Genomic DNA, 18,019 nt, shown 5'->3' with positions numbered 1-18,019 from the left:
TCATGTGCAAAAAAAAAGCTAATTCCTTCAAAAAAGGTTCACATGTTTTCTTTCTTTTTTAAACTACATGGCCTTGGTTTTAGATTGTGGCATACAATAGAGCCCATAATATTAGTATTTGGCTAATGCTTCAACACATTCTTTACTCATTGAGATATAGGGCTGCATCCTGCAGTGTGTAGGTTATGATGCATATTTTCAGGAACCTGTTTTGGCTTTTAAACAGCATATTTAGTCAATTTGAATATAATCATCTATGTATGCATCCTATTATATGCATAACCTGTTCTAGAAGATCTGGAGTCTGCACTATAGAGCTGTAATCAATCACAGTGGAAATGATGTGCAAAAAAAGCTAGTTTGTTAAAAAAAAAAAGTTCACACTTATGTTTAAACTACATGGCCTTGGTTTAAGATTGTGTGTGTTGTGGTAGCTGACTTGCTGGCCAGTCCATCATCTCTCCTCTTTAAAGTGGAGGCTTGGATGCGTGCTGATGCGTGGAAAACCAGAAAAAAAGAAGTGTTTTAAAGTCCTCTCCAGTATGCAGGAGGGGGAAAAGTTGAAATGTCCAACTGTACTGACGCTGATGTGCTCGTTAAGAATCAGGAGAGCGCATCAGCAGAGCAGGTCACCCCTCGTTTCTCACATCACAGCCCCATCACAAATTCTTTCAAGTGTCCTTCTGCGTCGCCAAAGATGACAACGGAGAATCGATAAGCGCTTGAAATGAAAAGAAGCCGCCGGTTTGAACCCCGAGGCGAAAGATTTCATACCCGCCAGCCTTCTCTGAACTTCAGGCATTCCTCTGCACCTTTTCTGCGTGAGAAAGAGGAGGCTCTTGACTGATTTCTTTTCTTTTTTCTTCTTTGTATAAGAAGGTAAGAGGAGAATATAGCCGAACCATCATCATCATGCCTCTCCAGACGCAGCTCAGCCTCTTTTTTCTGCAGGCAGGAGGGGCGTGATGTGAAGATGTGCATGATGAAGGGTTCATGTGTTTTCTACTATACGAGGCTCGTTTACTTGCATTTTGTTTGTGTGTGTGCGTGCACATGTTTGCGCTTTTACTCGTGCGTCGTGTGCCATATCACAACATCTAATATATAAAAAGCGCACGGGTCAAATTTTGAAGCTGTGTTGGCAAATATGCACTTTTTTTTTTTTTTTTTTTCATATATTGGTTTGCATTTCACCCAACGCTCTCTGTGTGCACGAGTGGAAAATTAATAAAATATGGCCTTCTTGGGCCCTTTGTAGAAAGACTAAGAGGAATAAAAACTGACTTAATTTAATATCTACAGTCTTGATCAAATAAAGCTGATCAAAGCAGCTATTAAAAACTTAATTTACTCTTATAATTCCTCCTTATAATAAGTCTATATAAGGCTGCATTTATTATATCACCTATGTGTCTTTTGGGATAGCATCAAACATATTCCTGATTCACCAGATTTGGCTCAGGAGGATGGATGTAGGGGTGTGGATGATGATGCGCTTGTTTTGCTTCAGAGGAATTTGTCTGCGCTAAAAATTGACTTAATTTAAAGGTCCCATATTGTAAAAAGTAAGATTTGCATGTCTTTTATATCATAAAGAAGGTTTAAGTGATATATAAATACTGTGAAAGTATCAAAACACTCGATCCATGGAGAAATACACACAGCCTGTATTCAGAAACTGTGCGTTTGAAACAAGCCCTTAGGATTGCTGTCCCTTGTGATGTCACAAATCTACAATATTTAGACCATTTCACAGTTTTAAACATAAACATTCTAAATGTGTCCCAGTTTATTTCCTGTTGCAGTGTAATGTGAATGACATCAGCTGACAGGATGTAAACATGGACCCAAACTGTTTCCTAGCAAGGCAATTGTGTTGCCATTCCGTTGAAATGCACTAAAATGGAGCGTTTCAGACAGAGGGGGAAATACAGGTATATTAAGTCCGACAGTATGACGAAAAATAATGTTTTTTTTAACATTAAAGCATGTAGACATGTTCTAGTAGAAACACAAAATACAAGTAAGAACCTGGAAATGAGCATGATATGGGACCTTTAATGTCTACAGTCTTGATAAAATAAAGCTGATCAAAGCAGCTATTAAAAACTACATTTACTCTTATAATTCCTCCTTATAATAAGTCTATATAAGGCTGCATTTATTATATCACCTATGTGTCTTTTGGGATACCATCAAACCCATTCCTGATTCACCAGATTTGGCTCATGTGGATGGATGGAGAGGGATGTGGATGATGATGCTTGTGCTTGTTTTGCTTCAGTGTTCCCCAATTGCCTGGAAATTCCCGTGTGGGTGTGCGCATTAATTACCGGTTTAATGGGAGTATGACTAAAAATGTAAACGACGGATTAGGCGCATGGAACGTCCGGTCTGCGCGCCTCACTTAAGATGCGAATGGGAAAAAAAATCAGTCTGTATCTAACGAAACCATAATCTATAAAGAACATTTGCATCCGAGCCAGCTGTTCACTTCATCTGCACATAAAATCCTGCAACACGATAGGACTCTGTCTGGCTCCTGAACGAGAACTATAATGCATCTATTTACTTGTTTTCATCTCAATATTCAAAATATTACTATTAATACCACAAGGTCTAGGATGGGTGGGATGGGTGGGAGTCAAAGGGAGGGATTTGGGGGCAGAAGTTTTTATTTAAATATATTTTTTTGTTGTTGTTTTTTGTTATTTTTCTTTTTCCTATTTGTTCGTTTTTTTCTTTTATTTTTCTGTAGCTGCTTGCCAATTTTGTATTGATTAGTACATGGACATTTGTGATTATATTATGTTACTCTATTGGTGATCCATCAAATTTGTAAACCCCACCCTATATTATTATGCTTAAATACCAATAAAAAAAAATTGATCACAAAAAAATATATATATATTCAATATATTGTGTGGTTTTTTTTAAATATGTTAAATTGTGTTATAATCAGCGCCTACAACGGTCAAACAATGAGCTTAATTGGGCGTTAATTAGGCTCTAATTTGCTGATTACATAATAGGAATCTGATCTGGGACTTTTAAATACAGTATTTCTTTAAATTAACAGCCAGTAAAGTGGGTTTAGTCATGAATTAGTGATGGCTGTTGTTTATTTACGCGCGCAAGAGTTGAGATAATAAGCAGTTTGAGTTGCTTGTTGTAAATTGCAGGTTGCGTTTAGGCAAATTGAACCATTAAGGTTGTATGTTTTTCTGCATGATGCCTGCAGCTCAGATGGTGCAGTGTTACAGTGAAGCCAACAGGAATATCAGCCTTTTATTATTTATTTTTATTTTTTAAAGATGCCATCCTGGATTTTTTTTTTTGGTTTGATTGTTGTTGAAAGTTGAGAGGCTCGAAAGTTTGCCCTCTGCTAGACTAGACAGACACATGCATACACAAACACACCCCTTTAAAAAGACACACACACACACACGCGCGCACACACACGGAGGGTCCCTCTCGTGAGCTCAAAAAGAAGGAGGAAAAAAAAGAAAGTTGAAGGAAGACAGAAGAGGACGAACCAAGGGGAGACTCGGATGAAAGCGCGCCTCCTTCGCTATTTCTCCTCGTAGATCTCCTGTAAATAGATGCTTATTTATGCGCATAAATGAAACTATCCTAAAAAGGTATACAGGCGCTGCGTCTCTGCGTTTTTTTTGGGATAACCACATCCATGCTCCAGGCTTCCGGACAGAAAACTTAGACTTTCAGCGCTACTGGACCTTGAAGTTGAAGAGTTTTTCACTATAAAAACACAATTAACTGGTGTGAGAGTTGGTTTGGACGGTGGATATTTATCTCTTCGCTAGAGAGTAAAGCGCACAGACGGGCTGGGAAAGTCAAAACCACGCCGGTGTCCTAGACTGGTAAGTGCAGCATAAGAGGAAGAGGAGGAGGAGGAGGAGTAGAGGCACTAAAAAAGAAATAAGATGTGAGTTAATGCAAGTGGAGGAATTTGTTCCACTTCTTTGTTTTTTGCCAGTTTCCTCATGTGAATTTCAAAGCCGTGGCTGTAACACGAAGGAGATATCAGAATCAGAATTAGAATTAGAATCAGAATCAGAATCTGGAATCAGAATCAGAATCAGAATGTTGTGTTTATTGCCATGTGTAAGAGGTATACACTAGGAATTTGCTTTGGTTTTGTTTTGGTTTTGTTGGTGCAAGTTAAACAGTATAATAGCAAAAGAATAGTTAAAAACGTTAGAATAAAAAAATTTAATTTCTACCAATATACAATATGCAAAATAAGCTATAAACAAAAATAAACATGATATAAACAGATGTAGCGTGCAAATATTGCCGGTGTGCAAACAATCAGGTATGAAGTGATGTGACGGCATGGGTTGATAATGATGTATCATTAGCGGTGATGGAGTGTGAGGAAATTAAAAAAAAAGAAACCTAAACCTATAAAACACTCTGTATACTGTCCTGCAGTTGTGAGAATTGTGAGAAAGCTGTTAAATATCAATTAAGGTGTCATTTTTTAGCATCATATCCTGCAGCTTGTCAGTTTTGGTGCTCTAAAATGATGATTTAAGTTCCAATAAAATGCGTAAAATGGTGCATACAGTTAACAAACAAAGCCTATAAACAAGCCTAGGATAAATACAATTGTGCGTCAGCTCTCCAAAGCAAATTATAAATACATGTTAATTAAAAAAAAACAAGGAGTAACGTGAGTACAGATGTGTTTTATCCTCCTCTGCATGCTTTTGCAATATGGGGAGAAAAAAACTTGGGGTAAAAAGAGGCGACGTTCACGGTCTCACGCCTTTAATGAATACAGGACCATATGGTGGAGGTTAGTCGATTCATCTCCCGGTAAAAGGCTGCACTCTCATGCTCCACTGTGTTAATTTCAGAAGTAAAGCCGGTTGTGAGGCAATGCCAGCTTTCTGTCTACACTGGGCCTCACGCCACGTGAGTCACACTGATTCATATCAACTGTTGGTCTGTTGGTGGTGGTGAGAGCACAGAGAGGAATATATGAACGGGATTAATACAAGCAATCAGAATATTAATGCAGGTATACCTTTAAACCGCTCTGGATCTACACTGGGGCATATGTTGGAAAAAAAATTAATTAAATATGTATTACCAGGTTTAATTACCACCAAACCACCGTGACAACATGATCAGAAATTATTTTATATTTTAGGTTTTCATTATTATTATTAGTAGTAGTAGTAGTAGTAGTAGTATTATTATGTTTTTATTTTATTTTTTATTTTTATTGAATTAAATATGTATTATCAGGTTTAATTACAACCAAACCACCGTGACAACATGATCAGAAATTATTTTATATTTTAGGCTTTTATTATTATTATTATTATTATTATTATTATTATGTTTTAATTTTATTTTTATTATTTTTAGTAGTATTGTTATTAACGTGTTAAATATATATTTTAAGACATTATGCCATCGTATTTTTATTTTTTTTGTCCCATATTCGTTTTGAAATTTGCGCAATATTATCGATCTTTTTTTACCATTAAAATGAAAATGTATCACACAATATAGAAATTTTTTTAATGTTTATTTCCTCTAACTTTTAAGGGAATACAAGCCTTTAATTTGAAGTCTCCAACAACAAAATATACAAAAAAATGGATTATTAAAATGAAAATGTATCACATAATATACACATTTTATTTCAATTTCATTTTTTTTTAAATCTTTATTTCCTGTAACTTTTAAGGGAATACATGCCTTTAATTTGAAGTCTCCAACAACAAAATATACCAAAAAAAAAAAATCAAAAAAAATCCTTCGATGTAGAAATTGTGTCCATATTTTTACACAATAAAATAAAACACAGTAAAATGCATAAATAAGACCAGGGTGAGATTTGAGAGGCCAGGCAGGCTGAAATATTGGAAGGAGCCCTCATTAAATCTCCCTGATTAGATAACACTGAGCCTCATGCAATAACCTCCCACCTTACAGTCTGATCCCCACTATTTCATTTTGCAGAAGAAAGGTTGTGCAGGTACATGCAGTAAAAATTTAACCTCCAATATCTGCATCTTCTGAATCAGAGAAGAAGAAAAAAACATAAAGATCACAGATGATGTAGAGCAGGTGAAGAGAAGAGCTGAGGAAAATGGTTAACAGCATGACTGCATGCAAATTCCCCCCGACTTGAATTATCATAAGCAAACAGTGTGAGCCTGGACTAATAAAACCCCATCTGTGTAACTTCATATCGAGGTAGTATGGAGGGCTGCGATAATGAATTTTGTAATATCCCACCGACAGACATCTCAATCAGACTCTAATCCTGTGATTTTACTACGGAATCACTCCACTTCCAACTGCAGGCTGCACACAAAAAAAACACACACACAAGCAGAACACGGCGGGTTTTATATATTCAGACTGCACAAAAAATAAATATTACACTGGGAAAATATATAACAATACATGATGGAGAGGTAAAAGTGACTTTTACACTCTAATTTCTCTTAAATCAAGTGAAAAAAAACATCAGAATGATGAGATTATTAACTTTCTCTAACGCAAATCATCTTGTTTCCATTATTTTTTTTAATCCAGAGAGGTTTTATATGTATTATTCGGCCTTAGATCATAATGTGCAGCTATTTCTCTGACACAGGTGAAATTAAATTGGAAATAAATCGATCACTGACTCATTTTTACAAAAAGAAACCTTTCAGACCACAATAAGACTCATTAAAATGCACATTTTTGCAGCCATAATTAGAGTGAACCGCCGCTAATATCCAAACTTTCTTTTATGCATTTACTTTATTATAAAGTATTATGCTCTTGTGTGAATTCCACATCAATTTGTAATATTTTTTCCTTAAAACCACCAGCATTTTGTTCTTGTAATCTAATACTCATCCTTTGCGCACACTACTATTCTTTTTATTCTCATGTTGACTCCAAATATTATTGAGTGCAGAAGTATAGGATTGGATGTCAGTGAACAACACAGCGGTGGTTGTTTACCAATTTAAACTCTAATTGTGGCTCTTTTGTCTGTTTTTTTACAGAAGCGGTTTCCTTAAATTGCCATAATGGACTCCCACTGCCGCAAACTGGCCACCACCTGCGCGCAAATAGGTGAGTATCTGATCCATCATCGTCAATACACTGCTGTTCTCACAGATCACAGAAATAATAAAACAGGATTATTTTAGATTTAGTCTAATTTTTCATAGTATTTCTTTATCTATTATATTTTATTCTATACATGAAAAACGACACTCTAAATAAGTCTATAGGGTTTATGTGTTTCCAAACAAGATATTTATTAATTACAACTAATATCTTGATTTCATTTACTGCCCAAACACTTCATGTCTTGATCTTAAAATCTGATTTTGTTAAAAAAAAAAAAAGTGTTCTGGCATTACTTAGTGAGCCAGTTATTTCTAACTTGTAGTTTTTGTGAGTTTTCTTAAAAACAAGCTCAACATCTTTAATTAAAAAGGCTAAATAATACTCATAAAATAATCTTCCATTGTCCTCTTCACAATTTCAACTCGCACTTTTAATTTGTAAGACTTTAAGATCTAAAATGTGATGGAAAAAAAGCTGCTTTAGTTAGATTTTTTTCTGGTTTGTTGCTAAATGTTTAGTAGTCGCAGATATGTTGGCCTCTTTGCTCGTCGTTGTTAGTGAATGCAGCTTTGTTAGTTGTCTTAGAGAGACACCTGGTGGTCGGATGTGGATCTGCATTTTCATAGCATCATCCGAGGATTTGATCCGGATGACAGCGACGTTATTAGTTGTAATTAGAAGATGGACACATCTTATTATAGTCTTTAATGTACAAATTGACTGACCTTTGGCACAATAAGACAAAAAAAACATATTTGTATGTGCTTGTATACTTCGATTATATTTGAATTAACTGCAACATGTTTTTCCTAAATAACAATTACGAATAAACACCCCAACAAGAAAAAAGCCAGAATCTATTGCTCGACAAAGTCTGGGATTTATTAATTATTCTCTAACGTGGCGAAAATGAAAATGACATCAGGTCTTGTTAGGTGTCTTAAACGAATCACCAATAACTCTCACTCTGTTTCATTTAGCCAGGCATTGATGGGGCAATATGGGACAGACAGAGGGCAGGCTGTTCATAGCTCCACAGCTGCACCATTGATTAAGAATAATAGGATAACTAAAATAAAAACAGAAGAGTGATGCTTGCAAATATAGACCCAGCAGCAGCAGCAGCAGCGCCAACTGTTTGGCTGTAATGTATGCAGCGCTTGTTGGATTGACTCCGGGGAAAACTAAATGTATAATGAAAGCCCATTCGTGAGGAGGAATATCCTAATGGAGGAATCTGATGTCTCCTTAATCCTATGTAAAAAAAAAGAAGCCTTGTCGTCTCCCCCTATATTGACTGAATTGCTAATTAATGGCCCTCAATGGCGGAGGCCTATTGCGCGCAGTAATCCGCAGAAGAGAGATATAAAGCATTCAGAAGGTAGAAATGAAGAGGAAACCGATAATCCACTTCAAGTTTAGTATTACAACACGGCTGGAATGGGGGGGGGGAAAGGAGCAACAGACTTGTTTGCTGCTTGGGGTAAAATAATAATTATTTTATTTTATTTTTTTTACAATATGTTTATTGGGTTTTCTTATTTTTGCAAACACAATAGGGATAAAAAACAACAACAACAACAACAACAAACAAACACTGGTACAGCTCAGATCAACAAAAATGTACATAGGAGGTCATAGGAAATAGTCCATAGTGCAGGGAAGTCACAGGATACATGAGTTCATGTTCAGTATAATAATTATTTTTAATAAAATAGTAATTTTGAAATATAAAATGTTATAGAATTTATGTAATGCACACTATTATTAATTACGAAATAGGCCTAATAATATATTTTTTACGTATATTTTCCCATTTTAAACAGCCTTTTAGTGAATGTTTGGAAGTGTAAAGGCATGATTTTATGGTTTACCCATAACAAATAACCTGTCAATGAAAATAAATACATTAAAATAGCAGCATAATTTTGAAATATACAATTTTATAGAATTTATGTAATGTATATAATGCATACAGTGCACTTTAGACCAAGCTACTGGAGTTACCCTGCACTATACTCACTTTTAACAGTCTCTTCTGCACTATATTCACTTTTTTAATAGTCGTGTATCACAGCTGTTACCTTGCACTATATTCAGTCTTAACAGTTTTCTTCATCTCCTTGCATTTTTATATCCGATATATTTTTTTGTACTTTGCACTTCTAACTTTTTTACTGCCTTTTTACAAACATGTTTTTGCACTATGGAACTGTGATGCTGGAAACTTGAATTTCCCTCGGGATCAATAAAGTTACTATCTATCTATCTAATGTACACTATTATTAATTATGAAATAGGCCTAATAATATTTATATATATCCCATTTTAAACAGCCTTTTAGTGAATGTTTGGAAGTGTAAGAGCATGATTTTATGTTTTACCCATACAAATAATTAATGAAAATAAATGCATTACTATTAAATGACACATGAATGATTCTATATCTTAAAAATGTGCATCATCTTAATTTAATTACTCCAGAGAGCATCCAAACAAGGTTTTATTGCTCTGTTTGAGAAGCGATTGGCTCCCTATGTTTTAATAAAGTCTCCTCGGAGTGCGCGTGTGCGTGTGTTGCATACAGTCTATGGTCTCGTGGTATTTATATATCAGAGGCTTTCACGGGATTAGCCCTGCAACTTCTTAACAGCGCCAAGTCCAAAATGTGCGTCCGCCTGGACACGTGGACATGGGAAGTGATGATGAACAAAATTGTGTTATGGAATAAGAATATAATCAATATTTAAAGTATTTTTTTTTCTCCCTACATTGGTATGAATCGCAGTAATTGGACGTGGAAGTCCATCAGTCCATCGCTTCAATCACCTGTTACCCAGCTGACATTTCTCCACCCTCCAACCTTGAAAATTAAAGTCGCATTTGTTTGATTAGACATGTTTACTTTGCCTTAACGCGTCACAATCTTTGAGGAGTTATTGGTTGAAAAAAAAAAAATGTGCTGCATGCCGCATATCAACTCAAACTCATTAAAAGTCCTCCTTCAGAAATTCTTAGGCAAATGAGAGTCTTATCAGATTAAAAGAAAAAAAAAAAGCACTATACAGGAGTGCATGGCTGAGAACACACGGAGGGGTCCAGACGCAAAGTGAGAGGAGAGATTCAAGTTAAGCAGCCAGATAAAGTAATCCGTCGTCAACAAAACTGAGTCCGCGTGGTTTTAACTGTGGGGATGATTTAATGGATATTTGAACCTCAACTCTGGGGAGGTCAAGAGGATCGTCTCATTTGACAACTAGTATGACTGACTGGCTGCATGCAGGGATGGAGTGGATAGTAAAGCACTTTGGTCACGTGTGGTGCTTCAAGTATGAAGTTGGATATAGGAGGATTACAATAGTGGTTGTTTGCCTTTCACGTAATTTCCTTACTTAAGTTTTGCCACTTCCAGTGTTATTCTAACCCAAACCACAATATTTTCCTACACCTAACTAAGTAGTGTTGTTGCCTAAATCTAACTAAGTAGTGTTGTTGCCTAAACCTAAGTAGTTTTTTTTTTGCATAAACCTAAGTAGTTATGTTGCCTTAACCTAAGTAGTTATGTTGCATAAACCTAAGTAGTTTTGTTGCATAAACCTAAGTAGTGTTGTTGCCTAAACCTAAGTAGTTTTGTTTCATAAACCTAAGTAGTGTTGTTGCCTAAACCTAACTAAGTAGTGGTGTTGCCTAAACCTAACTCAGTAGTGTTGTTGCCTAAACCTAACTCAGTAGTGTTGTTGCCTAAACCTAACTAAGTAGTGTTGTTGCCTAAACCTAACTAAGTAGTTTTGTTGCCTTAACCTATAGTTTTGTTGCATAAACCTAACCAAGTCGATCTTTTCCTAAATCTAATTAAGTAGTGTTGTTGCCTAAACCTAACTAAGTAGTTTTGTTGCCTTAACCTAAGTAGTTTTATTGCATAAACCTAACCAAGTCTATCTTTTCCTAAATGTAATTAAGTAGTTTTTGTCACGTAACCTTCATACTTAACTTAAGTTACACCACTGCTGGTGTTATTTCAATACATGGCATAATGTACATGTCTGTATGGCAGTTATAGGTCAGTTGTGCCAAGTGCGCACAGACCGTTTTTTTGGTGCAGTCTGGCACATCCCTCCTTTTGAAGCTCTTTTCCCTTTAATCGCGTGTCCTTTCACGGGATCACTGTGCTGTGGCAGGCTGCTGTGTTTGATATTCAGTGTGCATCTTTTTTTTCATACTTGCTTTCAATACAATCCGCTCGGTGGCTCGCTTTATCCACATTGAGTCAACTGAGTAAACTGCAGGCGACAGCAGAGCCATGCGAGCTGCGCAGCGCGGCTCAGCTTTGGGTATCAATAGAAACTGCATCGTTTTTTACTGGGCCACTGGACCCATCTCAATAAAATGAGGCCAAACTGTGTTATTTTCATTTTTTTTATTTGGTCTTGGGCTGCTGCATGCGCAACGGCAAACGGAGCGCCTCCGGGTATACGCGCATCTCTCTTTACATGCTTTTTATTTGGAAGAGGAAAAATAAGCGCCAGGCATAAACACATTGGCACACACACATATCTCGTTTCGGCGAGCTCCGGTTGGTTGGACACGCCGTCATATATCCACATGGATGCGCCTGTATGGGCGGGCTCAGCGCGGTGACGTGGAAGGTCTGGAGAAGAGGCGCAGTTTGGCAACAGCTGACATGAACAGAGAGCTGGTGGTAGTGTGTGTATGCCTCTGGATCTAATATCACCTACCTGTCCTTGTCACTCCTGATAGTCAGCCGAGGTATAGCCAGTATGGCAGCTCTAAATGACCTATTTTAAAGCATTTTTTCCAGTTTAAACAGATTTCATTATAGGAGGAGCTGCGTCTATTGTGCGTCTTTTTTTTTGGAACAACTGAACACATTCCGCAGACGGACTTACTCTGCTTTTGACAGTTTTGCGATTTCTTCTAACCGATGAACTCTATGAGGGATCCTTTAAACACAGACCACCACCACCACCACCTAACAGGGAATAAACTTGCCTCCTCCACGCACCACCACCACCACACGGCTCAGGCGATGGCCTCCAGCACTTTGCAGCCGCTGCAGCGGTCTGTGGACTCTAAACACCGGTTAGAGGTGCACACGGTGTCGGACACGTCCAGTCCGGAGTCTGTCGGTAAGAACAACCGAGCGGGATGCTGCAGATGTTCTCAGCCAAGTCGACGCAGCAGATGTCATCTACATGATACCAAACAAACGACGGCTCCCATTATTAAACGTAAAGGGAGTTTAATGTGCATGCAAATATAGGCGATTATTATAGCTGTCGTTTTATATTCATAATTAGTTTTGTGTTGTGAAAAAGTTTCTGTGTTATGTAAATGAAAGTTGTCTTGTGTCAACTGGAATTAGTGAGGGATTTTACTCATATAGGCTACTCGACAAACAACATACAAAACTGTCATCATGATAGAAGATTAAACATTTTTCTTCAACGTGAACTTTTTTTTTTGGTGTCCAGAAAACAGGCACTCGATACAGTCTTATAGCCCTTATTAGATATAAATGTATGACACAGAACTAAAATGACATAAAAACTAAAACAGATAATATATTATACACTCTTCCACTATTTCACTCATCATCTTCTTCCTCCTCCTCGATCTTTTTTTGTTCTTCTTTTTCTTCTTTTCTGTTCAGATTAAATCAAAATCAATTCAATTTACTAAAATCCAATAAAATGAAGGAAAATGCTAAATTCAAAACATTAAAACATGTATTTTATGAATCATTTGCTCCTCAGTGAAGTCAGACTGTGAGCATGTCTCATCCATTTCCCAACAGTGTCATGGATTCAGGATTGAGCTTTGTCTTGTGTCAACTGGAATTAGTCAGGCATTTACTCATACAGGCTACTCAGATTAAATCAAAAGGTAAATTTACTAAAATCCCATCAAATGAAGGAAAATGCAAAATTAAAAAAAAAAATTGGTTTATTTTATGAATTATTTGTTCCTCAGTGAAGTCAGACTGTGAGCAGCAGTGTCATGGATTCAGGATTTATTTTGTATTCCCTACTTTACTTTAGCACACAGCCCCTTACTTAATCCGGCTGACTCAATCAACCTCTTTTCCTCTTTGACAGAAAAAGAAAAGAACCAAAATAATAAAAACAACAACAACAACGACGACTCTTCGGATGACCCGTCTAAAAAGAAGCGTCAGCGGCGGCAGAGGACTCACTTCACCAGCCAGCAGCTGCAGGAACTGGAGGCGACTTTCCAGAGGAACCGCTACCCGGACATGAGCACCAGAGAGGAGATAGCCGTGTGGACCAACCTCACAGAGGCGCGGGTCAGGGTGAGTACTCCTCTGGGTGCAAAAAACAACATTTGTATTATTTATATTATTACCCGGTTAACCTACAAATTACCTTAAAGGTCCCACATTATGCTCATTTTCAGTTGCATACTTGTATTTTGTGTTTCTACTACAACATGTTTACATGCTTTAATGTTAAAAAAAAACTTTATTTTCCTCATACTGTCGACCTGAATATACCTGTATTTACCGTCTGTCTGAAACGCTCCGTTTCAGCGCATTTTGACGGAATTGCAACATTAACATTGCTAGTCAACAGCTTGGGTCCATGTGTACTTCTTGTTAGCTGATGACATTCACATATACACTGCAAACAGTAAATAAACTGGGACACATTTAGAATGTTTTACGTTTAAAATTGTGTCAAGGATCTAAATATTGTATATTTGTGACATCACAAATGGGCAGAAATCCTATAACGGCTTGTTTCAAATGCAGAGTTTCTGATAAACGGGCTGTGTGTATTTCCCTGTGGATTGAGTGTTTCGATACTTTCACAGTCTTTATATAGGATTTAAGCCTGCTTTATAATACAAAAAAACATGAAAATCTCACTTTTTTATAATATGGGACCTTTAATATTATTACGCACGGACACCCAAACTTTACGCACGGCTTGAATTCCCTTGGAAATAATGTAGGACACAGTTTATTTAGCTGGGAAAACAAATAATCAGAGTCTTGTTTAAATAAACTGCTGGTTCAAACTCATTTTAATTAGTATATGTTTGTTTATTAAGCTAAATATAATTCCAATCCTCTGCACACACAATGCAAAATAATCTATTTCAGCACAACTTTTAGAGTTATAGTTTCAAGTTTATTTGTCATATGCATTTAAAAGTACAGTGTACAGTGAAATGCAATGAAATGCATTTTACCCTGGCTCTCTCTCAGCCCTTAAAATCTATAAAGAGTACAGTTGATAAATACTACAAATACTTAATTTGTCGTTCTCGGCACACTTTAATCTTTTTCGTATTAAAAAATATGACTCAAATTAACTGTTATTTGCCTTATTATGTGTATTTACACGCTATTAACGTTGTTAACAGTCGAGGCTGTTGACATTAGTCGGTGGTGGCAGATACCAGTCGTGTTTCTCCTGTTCGTGTGAAAGAGGTGCAAAGCTGGTATTTTGCGATTGCCGCCTTGGTGCTGTGTGATTGAGGTCAGCTTGTTTGTGGAAGCTCTGCAGAGGGAATACACATCCTCTCCTCTCCATGTTAAGATGGTGCAGAGTCCACCAGAGTCCGAACTAAACATGCATTCAGTTATTATGCACCAAATATTTGGAACAATCTCCCAGAAATCTGCAGGACAAACTCCAACTCTGAGTTCTTTTAAATCAAAACTTTCCTGTTTGCTGCTGCTGCCTTTTATTAAACCAGATAATGATCTTATTATCCTGCACTAGAGCTTTTTACTCTTGTGTGTTATATTCTATTTTTTATTCTGTTTTTATTTTCTAATCTTTTTCTAACTGTTTTAATTCATGTTTTTTTGCACATGTTTCTTGAATGTTTATTGTAAAGCACTTTGAATTGCCCTGTTGCTGAAATGTGCTCTACAGATAAAGCTGCCTTGCCTTGCAGTGAGAGTTCAGTGTGTATTCTGCTCAGATAAAGACGGAGTCAAAGCGGGATTGTCTGCAAGGGGACAATAAAGATTAATAAAAGAGTGTTTGGATTTAGGAAAACAATATTTAAATGCGTAATTCAAATTAAGCACCAACACCACAAAATGAAAGAAGCTGTGTCTGATATTAAAATGGAACTCTGTCCAGATTAAAAAAAAAATACAGATTAATAAAGAGTGTTTGGATTTAGGAAACATCCTAATTAATAATAATTACTTACAGCACATATTTGACTTGATAAAAGAATACAATGTGTTTTTTAATTACCCCCTACTTTCTGAAAGTAACAGATATTTACACACAAACTGATGCATGAGTGTATGGCTGAGGTAAATGGGACGAATGGTTTTTTTTGCCCTCGTGGTTAATAATTCAAATTAAGCACCAACAACATAAATATTAAAGAAGCTGTTGTCTGATATTATAAATGTCCAGATTAGCAAGAAAATATAGAAATATTTTTTTGATGTTGTCTTTCTTCTTTTCTTTTTCTGTAGCTGCTTGCCAATTTTGTATTGATTAGTACATGGGCATTTGTGATTATATTCTTTTACTCTATTGGTGATCTATCAATTTGTAACCCATTTTAAAATATGTTAAATTGTGTTATAATCATCGCCTACAACGTTCAAACAATGAGCTTAATTGGGCGTTAATTAGGCTCTAATTTGCTGATTGCATAATAGGAAACCGATCTGGCACTTTAAATACAGTATTTCTTTAAATTAACAGCCAGCAAAGTGGGATTATATTATTTTACTCTATTGGTGATCTATCAATTTGTAACCCCACCCTATATAATTATGCTTAAATACCAATACAAAATTGATCACAAAAAAATAAATGATTTTCAAAAATAATTTCTAAAGGAAGCACATCAGTTCTTACATCACTCCGCCAATCTTAATCACCACTCACTTTACAAGCACATAAAGTGCGCCATATTACCAGATCTGATTTAATGAGCAGAATACAATAGGTGTATAAAATAAGTCTTTACAAAAATAAATCTTACATTAGCAAGAAAATAAAGAACAATTTAAAAAAAAAAAAAATTCCAACCTTGCTGTCATGTCTGTATTATTTTACTCTATTGGTAATCTATCAATTTGTAACCCTAACCCTATATAATTATGCTTAAATACCAATAATAAAAAATTGATCACAAAAAAAAAATAAAAAAAAATAAATAAATTTCTAACCTGCTTATCATGTCCTTTTGTGTTCTCTATAGGTTTGGTTCAAGAACCGTCGAGCCAAGTGGAGGAAACGTGAAAGAAACCAACAAGCCGAGCTCTGCAAAAACGGCTTCGGCCCTCAGTTCAACGGACTCATGCAGCCCTACGAAGACATGTACCCGAGCTACACGTACAACAACTGGGCCGCCAAGGGCCTCACGTCGGCCTCTCTGTCCACCAAGAGCTTCCCCTTCTTCAACTCCATGAACGTCAACCCTTTGTCTTCGCAGACCATGTTCTCTCCGCCCAACTCCATCTCCTCCATGACCTCGGGCATGGTGCCGTCGGCGGTGACCGGCGTGCCTGGCTCCAGCCTCAACAGCCTCAATAACTTGAACAACCTCAGTAATCCGTCTCTCAACTCGGGCGTGCCCACCTCGGCGTGTCCCTACGCGCCTCCGACGCCTCCCTACGTGTACAGGGACACTTGTAACTCCAGCCTGGCCAGCCTGAGACTGAAAGCCAAGCAGCACTCCAGTTTTGGATACGCCAGTGTGCAGAATCCGGCTAATCTGAGCGCCTGCCAATACGCAGTGGACAGACCAGTCTAATACCTACATGCACTGCACTGCAAAAAATGACCACCTTAGCAAGTTATTATAGGCTCTAGTAATACAAGTGGTATTGTTCTCTAAAAAGGAGTGGGGAGAGATAATTGTACGTTTTTCAGGAAAATTATGGCATTTTTCTTGATACTAGTCTGACTTTTTCCTCACCTTAGCAAAGTCATTATAGGCTAGAAAAGTGGTATTGTTCTAGTGGGGAAATCTGGCAGAGATAATTGCACGTTTTTCAGGAAATTTATGGCAGTAGTCTGAGTTTTTCCTCAAGATGTTGCCACTATAGTTCCTTGAAAATCCCCAAACTCCTCAAAAGAAGCAAGTGAGATTATTCCATCCATTTATTTTTGCACTGCACTGCAAAAAATGACCACCTTAGCAAGTCATAGGCTAGTAAAAGTGGTATTGTTCTCTAAAAAAGAGTGGGGAGAGATAATTGTAAGTTTTTAAAGAAAGTTATGGCATTTTTCTTGATACTAGTCTGAGTTTTTCCTCAAGATGTTGCCACTAGGTTCCTTGAAAATCCCCCAAACTCCTCAAAGAAGCAAGTGAGATTATTCCATCCAGTTATTTTAGGGGGAGAACATGTAGACCAGTCTAATACCTGCACTGCACTGCAAAAAAAGTGACCACCTTAGCAAAGTCATTATAGGCTAGTAAAGTGCCAGATTTCCCCACTAGAACAATACCACTTTTACTAGCCTATAATGACTTGCTAATGACCACCATAACACCCCATTTTGGTCTTGTAATCACCCTAAAGAAACACATGTTTTCACCCAAAAATAACTGGATGGAATAATCTCACTTGCTTCTTTGAGGAGTTTGGGGATTTTCAAAGAAACTACTGGCAACATCTTCAAGGAAAAAGTCCGACTAGTATCAAGAGAAATGCCATAAATTTCCTGAAAAACGTACAATTATCTCTTCCAGATTTCCCCACTAGAACAATACCACAGATAATTGTAAATTTTTCAGGGAATTTATGGCATTTTATCTTGATACAAGTCCAACTTTTTCCTCAAGATGTTGCCACTATAGTTCCTTGAAAATCCCCCAAACTCCTCAAAAGAAGCAAGTGAGATTATTCCATCCATTTACATGTGGTTTTGAG

At 36.8% G+C, this 18,019-nt stretch overlaps 1 protein-coding gene across 6 annotated transcripts; it reads left to right on the top strand.

Moving 5' to 3' along the window:
• The first annotated feature begins 635 nt into the window (after positions 1-635).
• Positions 636-17,510, top strand: pitx2 (paired-like homeodomain 2). 6 transcript variants are annotated; one of them, XM_074649216.1, is made up of 4 exons: positions 636-879; positions 7,047-7,116; positions 13,233-13,447; positions 16,342-17,509. In XM_074649216.1, exons 2-4 carry the CDS (start codon positions 7,071-7,073, stop codon positions 16,894-16,896), a joined length of 816 nt encoding a protein of 271 aa, XP_074505317.1. In that variant the 5' UTR covers positions 636-879; positions 7,047-7,070; the 3' UTR covers positions 16,897-17,509. The 6 variants fall into 6 exon arrangements, with proteins under 6 accessions (XP_074505317.1, XP_074505315.1, XP_074505314.1 ...); XM_074649214.1 differs by lacking the exon at positions 636-879 and adding an exon at positions 3,264-3,946; XM_074649213.1 differs by lacking the exon at positions 636-879 and adding an exon at positions 3,265-3,881.
• The last annotated feature ends 509 nt before the right edge of the window (positions 17,511-18,019 follow it).

Source organism: Sebastes fasciatus, chromosome 10, assembly GCF_043250625.1.
Source record: "Sebastes fasciatus isolate fSebFas1 chromosome 10, fSebFas1.pri, whole genome shotgun sequence".
Lineage (NCBI taxonomy): Eukaryota > Metazoa > Chordata > Actinopteri > Perciformes > Sebastidae > Sebastes > Sebastes fasciatus.
Note: the sequence above shows the minus strand (reverse complement) of the source record. Positions and strands in the feature narration are given on the sequence as shown.

What these genes read in the sequence shown, in the direction of transcription:
- pitx2 (XM_074649211.1), top strand. Translation starts at nt 12,059, where the DNA reads ATGAACTCTATGAGGGATCCTTTAAACACAGACCACCACCACCACCAC. An exon ending in GACGGCTCCCATTATTAAAC is followed by an intron (nt 12,366 to 13,232) that starts GTAAAGGGAGTT and finishes CCTCTTTGACAG; the next exon opens with AAAAAGAAAAGAACCAAAAT. An exon ending in TCACAGAGGCGCGGGTCAGG is followed by an intron (nt 13,448 to 16,341) that starts GTGAGTACTCCT and finishes TGTTCTCTATAG; the next exon opens with GTTTGGTTCAAGAACCGTCG.